The sequence below is a fragment of the Piliocolobus tephrosceles genome, chromosome 9, assembly GCF_002776525.5.
Source record: "Piliocolobus tephrosceles isolate RC106 chromosome 9, ASM277652v3, whole genome shotgun sequence".
Taxonomy (NCBI): domain Eukaryota; kingdom Metazoa; phylum Chordata; class Mammalia; order Primates; family Cercopithecidae; genus Piliocolobus; species Piliocolobus tephrosceles.
The window spans coordinates 67,589,630-67,601,745 of record NC_045442.1 but is presented as its reverse complement, the minus strand read 5'-3'; the positions used below and the strand labels follow the sequence as shown (position 1 = coordinate 67,601,745).

Genomic DNA, 12,116 nt, shown 5'->3' with positions numbered 1-12,116 from the left:
TGAGAAAAGGCCCTTGCAGTGGCGAGCCAGGGATATAGCATGAGCCGGTGGGGAGAGGCTACTCCGGAAACAGCTCCGGTCCTGCCTGTGACTCACCAGATGAGTGAGCTGGGGCATGCTTGTGAACTCTCCTAAGCCTCAGTTTCCCCAGCTCTCAAGTGAGAAAATACAATCACAAATGCACAGATTGTCATAAATCATAAACAAAAATACAGACGTAAACTGCTTAGCTTTGTGCCACTGCAAAAAATAGCTTCCTGTGGAACAGGGCCACGTCAGGGGCAGATCTCTCCCCAGGTCTGCCGGCTCACGCACCTGGCACATCACTTAGCCTTCTCTTGGTCTTAGTTTCCTTACCCGTTAAATGGGGATAACTCCTGCCTTTCCTATATCAAATAAGATAGTGGAGAGGAAAATGCTTTGAAAAGAATAAAACATGAGAGAAAGACAAGGGTTGTTTTTGTAGAAAGCAGCAGGAAGCAAGAAAGCAAAAGGAGGAACTGGAGAGAGAAAGCAAGAGTAAGACTTGAGGCGAGAAAACAGGTCCTAGAGGTGGAAAGAAGCCCCATAGGGCAGCAAGTTGTCCAAGCACAGGTTTGGAGTCATCTTAAAATCCTGCCTGGCTCTACTACCTACTGGCTCTGAGATTCAGGCAAGTAATTTAACCTCTCTATGCCGGGCACTGTGGCTCATGCCTGTAATCCTAGCACTTTGGGGGGCTGAGGCAGGAGGATCACTTGAGCATAGGAGTTCAAGACTAGCCTGGGCAACATAGTAAGACTCTGTCTCTACAAAAACTGTTTTTTGTTTTTCTTTCTCTTTTTTTTTTTTTTTTTAATTTATTTTTTTGAGATGGAATCTTGCTCTGTCACCCAGGCTGGAGTGCAGTGGCATGATCTCGGCTCACTGCAAGCTCCGCCTCCCAGGTTCACGCCATTCTCCTGCCTCAGCCTCCCGAGTAGCTGGGACTACAGGCGCCCACCACCATGCCTGGCTAATTTTTTGTATTTTTAGTAGAAACGGGGTTTCACCGTGTTAGCCAGGATGGTCTCGATCTCCTAACTTTGTGATCTGGCCCTCCTCGGCCTCCCAAAGTGTTGGGATTACAGGCGTGAGCCACCGCGTCCGGCCTACAAAAACTTTTTAAAAAATAGCTGGGTGTGATGGTACACCTGGAGTCCCAGCTATTTGGAAGGCTGAGGTGGAAGGATAGCTTCAGCCCAGGAGGTCAAGGCTGTAGCAGGCCATGATTGCATCACTGCACTCCAGCCTGGCCCGCAGAGTGAGACCCTGTCTCTTCTAAAACAACAGCAATTTAATCTCTCTGAACCCTGGTTTTCTAATCTGTGCATGGAAATAATAATAAATAATAATAATACTGTACTCTAAGAGGAACAGAGGAGTGTGAGTTTGTTTTTTGTTTTTTTGTTTGTTTGTTTTTTAGAGAGACATGGTCTTGCTGTCACCCAGGCTGGAATTGCAGTAGTGCAATCAGCTCACTGCAGCCTCTGACTCCTGGGCTCAAGCGATCCTCCCACTTCAGCCTCCCGAGTAGCTGGGACTAGAGGCACATGCTGCTATGCCTAGCCAAGTTTTTATTTTTTGTAGAGACAGGGTCTCACTGTGTTGCCCAGAATGGGTGTTGAACTCCTGGGCTCAGGCAATCTACTGCCTTGGCCTCCCAAAGTGCTGGGATTGCAGGTGTGCTCCACGGTGCCTGGATAGAGGTGTGAACATTGAATGAGGTAGGACACATCAAACTAGCAGGAACACAGCGCTGGAATAAGGGGCTGTGTTTCACCAATGGGAACTATTGTTCACCATGATTAAATGTGAGGCTCCAACTGCTTGGGCGCAGCACAGAGCCAGCTTCTCACGTCCACCAGCCAAGCCAATTTGTTGAGCAACTGCTTTGAGCCATAGCACCTAGACAAGAAGCCAGCATAGAATTTGCTGAGAAAAAGAAGCACGGCCATAACTGGACACACAGGAAGGAGGCGCGGACAGTGAGTGGCACCTTCACCTGGCATACTCTAGCCTGGACAGCAGCAGGTAGAGTCCCATGCAGAGCACGAGGAAGATGGTGGCTGTCAGGAAGAAGGCCAGGGTGCTGTCCCTCACATCACTGGATGCAGCCAAGTCCACCAGGGAGGCCACGGCGCTGACCGTCCCGCCCATGGCTCCTCCTGCAGAGAACAGAGGACACGCAGAGATGGTGAGGGGTGGGCGAGGAGGAGGAGTGCCTGCAGGCCCCTCCCTGCTTGGGTTTCACAAACCAAAATAAAAATTCCTCAGTGCTAAGAATGCCAAAGCTCTGTCAGTGTCCTGAAGCCTCAGAGACAGGGAGGGCCCAGCAGCCAAGCATTTCCAGCGTTTCCTGAGTTTCCAAGGGGGTCGTTTCCCCCACTCTCTGCTGGACTTGTCAGAGGCTGCTGCCTGAGGTGGCACATGGCCTCCAGTCCGCTGCCTTTCCTGTTTCACCTCTGACCCTCAACCTCCATCTCTCTTTATTGCCCTTCTAGTGGGGGCTGAAATTTTAGATTTAGGGGCAGGAAGTGCCAGAGACCTCTGGATTTCCTCTTCTCTGGCCCCAACCCAAAGCACCCACCAACTAAACTGGGAAGGAGGCTCAGGGACTGTCCTCACATAGGGTCCCCTGCTGCCCGGAGGCCACCCTTTCTGGGGTATCCTCACTGGCTATAAACCCCCACCATTGCCCACCCATGAGCTCACAGAAGCTGCTGTGTACCCCAAGGCGACTGTGGCACCATACACATGTGAATGCATGTGTAACACATACAACACTCACACACACACAGTCACACACCTATGCACACACACAAGCACGCAACCACCCCACCACATGGAATGTTCTCCTTGCCAATGGCTTTGATACACATTACCCGTGAGACCGTGTGGCTGCCACACCTTTCACCACTACCTAACAGAGGAGGCCACATGACTTACTGGGGTGCCAACGGGCCTAGGAGTCAGGCGGACGGACGTGTCACCCTGGACTCTGCTACTTGCTAGCTGGGACCCTAGGGGTAACGTGGCCTCTCTGACTTTACAGTGTGCTCGCTTGTAGAATGGGAATAACAACCCCGCCCTGTGTGGTTGCTTTGAGGACTGACTGAGATGATGTTCAGAACGGGCCTGGCACACAGTAGTCTTCAACAAACACTATGCCCTGCCTTGCCACGATTGCACCATTGCTTCTGGGAGGCAGCAGACATGTCTTTCTGTTCCTTAGAACCCTCATAGCCATGGGTCGTCTTCCTGTGCTGGCCACGAGTCAGAAGGCCTGTGTGCAGCACTGCTTGGGAACGCTGGCACCAGCGTGGGCAGATCACGTACTTTCTTCCCTGCCTGTGTTTATTTGCCTGGAAAGTGGGGCTAATACTTGTCCTGTTCATCACAGGTGACTGTAGTGAGGTGGAAACAGGACGATGAATGGAAAAGCACTGACTCCAAGGCCAAGACCATCACCATCAATGTGGGAAGGGCCTGGTGGATGAGCTGGGTCGACCGGCAGGATGAACCTGCCCACTTCAGAAGATCAGAATGTCCATTCCTGAAGAGGCGGGAAGAAGGCTGGGCCCGTGTGGGCGTGGCCTGCTCTGTCTCCATTGGGCAGCTCTTACACAGCACCACTTTCCTGCCCACTGTTGCACGAAGCAGAGGAGCAGCGGGACAGTCAGGCCCCATCCACCATGGTGTGCCATCACGGCTCCCCATGCTCTGCCTGTGGCCTCTGTGGCTCTACAGAGAATAGCCCTTGGCCCGATGGAGGATCCTTTCCCCAGCCTCCCCACCATAAGTTCTATTAGCCTGGGTAGCACTTGAGGGAGGGCAAAGGTATAAAAATTAGCACCACAATTAGGAACACAGACTCTAGAATCAAAACATCCGAGTCCAAACCTGGTTCTACTACTTCCAGTTATGTGACCTTCAGCAAGTCCTTAGCCTCACTGTGCCTCTGTATCCTCATCTATACAATGGGGGTGTTAATAATACCCGCCTCATAGGGCTGTGATGAAGATTAAAAGGATTAGTACACATGAAGCACTCAGAAGCCTGCCTGGCGAGGAGAAGTGCCAAATACCAAACAAATCCTTTCTGATTCCCAGTTAGGTGCTTGGCTATTTCTGTCCTTCTCACATCAAAGCAGCAACAACGGGTAAACCCTTTGCCAAGAGGATGCCCACTTCTGAGAAGCTGTAATCCCCGCCTAGACATTTTGTAAGAACTGGGGTTAAACTCAGTAAGACACTCCCCAGCCGCCCCAAGGAAGAGATCTTAACATCACTGCCTACTGATTTTCCTCTCTCTCTTTCCAACTTGTAGAGAATTTACAATATTATCATCAACAACAAACCAGGCCTCCGGGAGCTCATCCTTCATGACTCTCTACTTTTATCTCATCAGTTATGGAAATACATGCAAATGAGGGGTTTAAAAAAACACCAGAGCAAAACAAATGAATTGTTCCTCAGATGCCAACGCATGCGGAATTCACAGACAGGCTGTGCTGGAAAAAAAGCAAGTGGGGCTGGCGAGGTGGCCTTGCGGCCTCTGGGAGACTGGAACACCTCGATATTCCAGGGTGTTGGGCGCCCACAGGGGCCCCATACAGTGGTGACCACGGTTTAGACTCAGGGTCATTAATACTGGCGTAGAAGTACTAAACTTCCCCACTTTTCTAAATAGACTTTCTGAAAAATCCACAGGAGACTCCCCATCCCTAGAAGATCACAGGTGGCCAGAGGAACCCGAGGACTGCTTGCCAATGTAAATGGTAAGTTTGGTCACTGGCTCCTGGAGAGGCTGCCAGCAAGGATGGAAGGAACTAAGGGGACAAGAGCCTCCTTCTGAGACCACGGTGACAGAAGGGATTAAATCCCATGTCCGGTGGCCACGGCCTTTAGTCCAGAAATGCCTGTTTGAAAGCATCACTAGTGCGTGTTGCCTGCACCCAGGAAACTTAGCAACAGGTCCACTTTTATTTTATCTTAGGCTCAAGTGTTTCCCAGGATACAGCCAGAAGCCTAATCCGATCTCAGAAATGGCAAACAGATTGAAGCTCCCATCTAGACTCTGACTGCTGAGAGTAACTGCCTCAAGTGCTGCGCTGAGAAGGATTTAGAAGCTCAGGATGAAAGATAGAGATCCACCAGTGATGTCTGGCACTGGCCTGAGTGGGGAAGGGACATACCCTTGTCAAAGTATTGTCATCCTGGCCACATGCTTCCCCGCGTTATTAACTGAGGGGCACAGCGCAGGTTCCTTGTGAAATTGCTGTCAGTGGGCAAATGTTTAGAGCTCTCCTCTGCACAACAGGGGCATGTGGAGGGGCAGACACAGCAGCAGAGCCTCCAGTCTTGCTCCCAGGGACTGTGGCCTCCTGGCAAAGCACCAATGGTTCCTGACCCGCTCCTTTTTACCTGGTTGGGTCACCTGGGTGAGAGATGTGTGTGTCTCCAGCTTAGAGAACAAAACTGCCAAGGCCTCCGGAACAGGCTCATCAACATCAGCATCAAACATCAGCTAGAGGGGTCAGCCCACGTTGTGCATGGGCACACCCACGGTATACCAAAGCTTGGGGGAGCTGGGGATGAGAGTTTATTCACTGAGCCATCAGCTCCGAGGGGACCAGTGCTTGTTCATCTTTGCATCCCCAGGACATAGCAGGTTCTCTATAAAATCAGAAAGGAAGAAAAGACAGAAGGAAGGAAAGGAGACAAGAAAGGGAAAAAAGATAAGGAAAAGGTAAAATAGAAGAGGAATAGAAGGAGGGAAAGAAAGGGAAGAAGGCTGGTTTCAGGAACTGCATTTTGTAGGCAGACCATGTTATCCAAAAATAGCTGCAACTCCATCTCCCCTCCTGCCTACCTTCCCACAGTCACAGTGGGAGACTTGCATACTCTCCCAGAGGTGGGTCCCGCTGTCTTGAGTCTGTGTGAGCTTATGGCTATGGTAGAACTGACCCTATGTGGCTTCTTTTGCTAAATCAGAAATAAAGCTTCTGCCTGGATCTCCTGAAATGCCAGCTTTTGCAACCCAGACACCGTGCCATGAGGTAGTCAAAGTTGCCATTTGAGGTCCACATAGAGAGGAATGGAAGTCCCTGGCCCCAGCCCAGCCCAGCCCTGGCTAAGCTTCCAGCCAGCAGCCACCACCAACATGCGAGCCAGGAGAGCGCGCCACCTGGAACTGGATCCTCCGGCTCCCCATCGAGCTATGCTGGCTGATGCCATGGGGAGAAGAGAAGAGCTACACCTGCAAACTCCTGTCCAAGCTGCAAATTTGTGAGTAGTAGAAATGACTGTTGTTGTTCTAAGCCACTAAGTTTTGGGGTAGCTTGTTCTACAACACCACATGACTGAAACACAAGTAGCACCCACGCTATTTCCTTTTCAGAAAAGGCCAAAAGGCCAGCGCATCTCTGGCTCCCTCCCATGACTTCTGGGTGGATGAACCTGGTCAGCTGCCCGGACCCCGGCTCTCACCTGATATCAGTGCCTGGGAGTTTCTCATAGGGAAGGAGCCGGTCATGCCATAGACGCTGCTGCTGAAGACAGTGGAGGCACCGCTGAGGATCACCATGCAGACAATGGTGACTGCAAAAAAGCCACGGGTCCAGGAGGAGGTGTCCACCTTCACCAGTGCAGTTATCACCATGAAGATGGCCAGGATGACCGTCAGTGAGGCCAGGACACGGATGTGGACCGCAACCCTGGGGCGAGGATGCCAGAAGCTGTTAGACACCCCTTTGGGGCTCCTGTGTGGGCTAGGGCTGGTGAGCCACCTTAAGGGAAGCAGGTGAGCTTAGCAGTTAGGACTATTCACTCTGCAGTCAAGAGGCCTGAACTCGAATCCTGCCTTCCTGGCTCCCTAGCTGTGTGGCCTTGGGTAAGGGACTCAGTTGCTCTGGTTTCAGCTTTTGAACTTGTACAATGGGGAGAGTTGATTCAACTCATGTGGGGGTGAGGCGGAAGAGGTGAGCAGTGTGGGGTGCAGAGGGCAGTGCCTGGCTCGGGACCAGCGCTCAGTGGGTACTGCTGCTTTTCACCTTGCTGTGAGGTTCAAGGACACGAGGACACCAGGATGTTCGAGGCAAACCCCTGCTCTTCCTGCCACAGGGCTGAGCTCCTGCTGGCTTTGTCTAGTGTTTAAACAGAGCAGCCAGCCACTGAGCTTCCTTTCTCCAAAACTTAGCAGGAGGTTTGGGGGGAAAGGGAAGAAGGGAAGAAAATCATCATCATCATCATCACCATCATCATTGCAAACACTCAAACAGTGTTTAATGCATACTTTTCTAGCACTCTTCTAGGCATTTTCTATATGCCAGTGTGTTTGATTCTTATACCGGCTCTGTAAGACAGGTATTCCTACCTATCCCATGTATACAGATACGGAAGTTGAGATCAGAGAGGTTGAGGAACTTGCTCAAAGTCACTCAGCAATGAACCCAGGAGGTCTGGCTCTGGTCAGTTCTCAGAATGATGTTCTACTGCCTCCCCTGGAGTGAGGAAATATGGATGGCACAGAAGCGGTGGTCAGGGCAGGGGCATCCTCCTGTGATGGCCTCAGTCATCATGGGGAGCAGGTGATGCCAAGTTAGTGCTGCCTGGGGCCAAGGGAACCCTCAAACTCCCTAGCACCATGCCTGCGTGTGAGCCATGCACTCTTCCCAGCCCCCATACTGGCCTGGGGAGAAAAGCAGGGAAGGAGTCTGAGAAGCTGCACATTTTTATTCTAGGGAGCAAGAACATCATCTCAAGGGGCCGCTTAAATCATCAGATTAGACTAAGCTTTAAACCAGATTGGATGTGTAGTTAATTTTCCTGCTAACCAGTGGGAGGGGGCTGGGAGAAAAGCCAGATTACATAATTTTTTTTTAATTAAAAAAAGAAAAATTTGAAAGGTAGAAAAAAAATACACACACACACACAGACACACACACACACACACACATAAGTAGGTATGAAATGATGAGCATGAAAAGCAAGAAAGGAATTTTTTCAAAGTGCTTTTGTGGCCCCAGGCTAATTTGAGTTTCCCTCCGGTCCTCAGCTAAAGGGAGAGCAGGTGCTGTCACTGCTTTCTAAGGGGTGTGAGGAAGCCCAAGGAAGTGAAGAGACAGTTCAAGGTTGTGGAGTGAGTCTGTAGGGAGCTTGGATGAGAACCCAGGTGTGCTGAGTCCCAGCCTATCACTCAGACTGTTAACGTGTATACTCAATGGTGTGGTCATTCTGCAAATGTGCACTGAGCAACTACTGTGTGTCCAGTACTGTGCTGGATGCCCGGGACACGGGACAGGCCAGCAACAGGTACCACTGTGGCAGATGCTCCATCAGGAGGCCCAGGGCATCATGCAGCACATCTGAGGGGCACAAAACTCACCCTGGGCATCGTGGAAGGTCATTTGGAGGCAATGTCTATGCTGGATGATAATGATGAATGGGAGGATGTGAGTGCACGTGTCTTGGGAAAGAGAGCGAGGCATGTTCAGGAAGCTGCAAATGGACTCTGGCTGCAGTCAAGATGGGAGCAGAGGAGCACAGAGGTGATGCTGGAGAGAGGCATGTGGACTCATGTGCTGGAGGATGGTGGGGCGTAGGGCCTTTGTCTGTCAGCACCACCCCCTGGGAGAACATTCCTTCGCCTAGTCATCCTGGGGAGGTGGTCAGCCAGGTTGCCCATACCCACACCGACAGAGCCACAAACAACAGGCACGTGACGCAGCCTGGGGCAATCAGAGTGTTCCCTGCTCCTGGACCCTGGGGTTGAGTGAGGAATTAGCTTGTGACCCACACAGGGTCATGAAGTCTTCCCTGGGACTGCTACATGGAAGCTGTGGAGAGAAGCTCGCTGCCGAGACTGTGTCTGGGGCTGCTGGCTGCCATCTCGCCAGCTGTGTGGGGCGAGGCTAGACATGGAGGAAAAGCCACGCAGAGACACACAGAGCCCGGGTGGGGGCGCAGAGGAGATCCCCTTGATCCAATGATGCCTAAAGGTGGACCTGCCTTTAATTTCCACTTAAAGAAAGAGGACATCCTTTTTGTGTCTCTGTTGTTCCTACTAAAAGTACCCACTAACACAAAGAGGTACATCAGGGTTGCAAGCTGGGAATGACAGGGTCAGAAGCTATAGCAATGCTGCTGTTGTCCTGCCCATGTGCCCTCCCTTTTACAACTCCAGGAGTTGTGTTACTTACCTGGAAGTGACAGGTAAGTAACACCACCTAAGAGCAGCCTTCAACCAATGACTAGGGAAGTTGGTACATCAGTACTCCAGCTCAGCTCCCTCCTGCTCAGCCATGCTCCACACTGGCTCTCCGAGATCCCCAGCAGGACTGTGTTCTTGTCCCTTCTGAGGGAGCTGACTTGATAAGGAATCCTCTGCTGACTGCCGTACCCATTCTGTACTCTCCCACCTTCACCTCCCATATAAACTACTCGCATTTGAATCCTTGTTTCAGGGCCTGATTGTGGGGAATCTTGCATTAAGATGTCCACGAAGACCTCACACTAACGCACATCTTCTGTGATGTGCCCCTGGTCTGCAGGGGCTTTGGCCTGGACAGGAGCTGGTGGGCAGCCAGGTGGGCATCTGGACCCTTGGTGGCCCAGAGCATCTATCGTAAGAGTACAGCAGGGGCCCTGGAGGCCAGCAGTCAAGCCTTACCCCGATGCTCGAGGGGTCCTACATACTCAGCCCTGTCACACAGTGTCCCCACCCTCTCCTAGCAGCTGGAGCGTCCCATCCACTCCCAAGATAAGAGCCAGCAGGGCATGGAGACTGAGTCAGGAGACCAGAGCCCTACCCAGCTCTGTCATCTGCTTGTTGTGTAACCCCCGACAAATATTCAACCTCTCTGGGCCTCAGTCCCCTCATCTATAACAAGAAGCTAGACCAGATAATATTAAGGTCCCTAACAGCTAATGATTCTAAATCTGAAAAAAATTCAAGTGGAGAGAGAGGGTGGGAACAAATGCCAAGAAGTTTGAACCAGTTCCTTGGGGCAAGAAGGAGGCAAAGGCCAGGCTGGAGAGATGAGGCATGCTAAAAAGGCAGGGCCCCGCCTTGTTCTCCCCCAGCACAGACACAGGACCTGGAGGCACTGGGTAAAGATTTGCTGGATGTACAAATTGACAAGCAAGGGAGATCAGTAGCACCCGGGGGGCGGTTTCACGCTGGCCTGAACCTCCCAGCGACTGTCTGCTTCTTGATCCCTGCCACCTCAGCACGGCAGGAAGCTCAGCTGGAAACATCCGCCAGCCTCAGGAATGGCCTCTGCCTCTAACCGCCTCCTCATAGACACAGCCAGGAAAAAGTCCAGCAGGAACGGTGCAGCATCATGGGAGCCCTCCTGTGTGCCTGTCGCTACAAGGTAGTAAGTTCCTTGAACAGGAAGGTGGTTTTGCAGAGAGCTGGGGGACTGCTTACTCAGGCACCCCCAGGGCAGGAAAGGTGGGGAGGAATCAGAGAGGAGGAGGTCAATACCAAATGCACTCCAGAAACAATGCAGCGTGGAACGCTGCTCTGTCCCCTGCTCTGTCCCTCTATGCGGCCCTTCACCCTCACAGGTCTCCTTCCTGCCTGCTAATTATCTGCTGCATAAACCACTCTTGCCCAGAGCCTCCATCCATGGGCTCCAGGGCTATTTTCAACATTCATCAAGCTTCATGAAACGTGCCAGGTGCAAGACTGGTCCACAGGCACGAACGGAGGACACTGGCTTCCCTCTCTGCCACTTCCACCAGGGAAGAAGAGTGGCCCTGGGGACGGTGGTGCTCTTAGGGTCTTAGGAAAGTCTAGACTTTCAGTTACTCTGACATCTGGGGTTCTACTTGGAGACAGGGCACAGCCAAGAGGACAGCTCCAAGACCAAGACCCTGGGGCAGCTCTCAGTCCTGTGAAGACGCTTGGAGAGGCTGCCTCCAGTACCCAGGTTGCCTGTCCCCCTACTCCCTGACTCGTGAGGGTTCAGGACCCCACGGGACTGATTTCTTCACAAGTCACCAAGATGTAAATCCTCCTTATAAGTATTTATGATGCTGCAGATTTAACATAACAAAACACTTGGCGATTACGGATAAGCCAGTCGAGAAAGCCAGGGTTCTCCAGGAGGGGAGAAGAGGAGATATTTCAATCTCGCACATTAAATAAAAAACAGCTTAGCCCCAGACCACCTTCCCACAGCCTGGAAACAGATGGAGGCACCAGAGCGTGTTCCTGCATTGCCCTTGCCCCTCTCCTAGAGCCCAGGAGGAGCAAGGGCAGGACAAGGGCAGTAATCCCCTCTGAGAATGTCCTGTAACTGCTGAGCTATCTGCGGGGACCCAATCTCGGAGGGCAGCTGGCCTGGGGGCCCACATCTCCTGGAGACAGACCCAGCCCCTTCTTAACCACCCCCTTCCATCCCAGCAGCCTGAATCCTAGAGAGACAGGGCTCTCACTAGAAGGTTCTTGGGAGTGGCTCTGGCTGCAGGGGCAGGGGTGGCTGCAAAGCTGGGGAACTAGGATGTAGGTGGCTCAGGAGTTCTAAGCACAGATGTAGGGTGAGAAGGTCCTGGTTCAAATCCTGACTCCTCCCTTTCATTCTAGCCGAGGTTGGAGTGCAGTGACGTGACCATAGCTCACTGCAGACTTGAACTCCTTGGCTCAAGCAATCTTCCTGCCTCAGCCTACTGAGTAGCTGGGACTACATGCATGTGTCGTCATGCCAGGCTAATATATATATATTTTTCTTTCTTTTTTTTTTTTTTTGTAGAAACAGTATCTTGCTATAGTGCCCAGGGTGCTCTCAAACTCCTGGGCTCAAGCAATCCTCCTGACACGGCTTCCCAAAGTGCTGAGATTACAGGTTTGAGCCACTGCACTCCACCTGGCTCCATCCTTAATGGCCACATTCCCCTGGGTCAGTCACCTCCACGAGCCTGTTTTCCCATCTCAAAGCTGGGTCACAGCAGTTTCCCGCTCTTAGGCTGCCATGAGGGTTAAAGGAGATAATGCATCTGCAGGATATAATGCTCAGAAGTGCTAGGATTATTAGACAGCATTCTCTCAGGGCCCAGAGGCTGGACCTTCCCTGCTACTCCTGACCCATG

General features: G+C 51.9%; 1 protein-coding gene across 3 annotated transcripts in view; it reads right to left on the bottom strand.

Annotated features, from left to right (window-relative positions):
• The window catches only part of SLC29A3 (solute carrier family 29 member 3), a 50,459-nt gene that overhangs the window by 5,447 nt on the left and 32,896 nt on the right, over window positions 1–12,116 (bottom strand). For 2 of the 3 annotated variants that reach the window (XM_023205008.2, XM_023205009.1), the window contains 2 exons: window positions 6,510–6,736; window positions 2,024–2,186 (listed from right to left, as the gene is read on the bottom strand). In XM_023205008.2, coding sequence (XP_023060776.1) covers window positions 2,024–2,186; window positions 6,510–6,736 — 390 coding nt within the window. The remainder of the gene's footprint in view (window positions 1–2,023; window positions 2,187–6,509; window positions 6,737–12,116) is intronic. The other variant, XM_026455326.1, reaches the window with a different exon arrangement.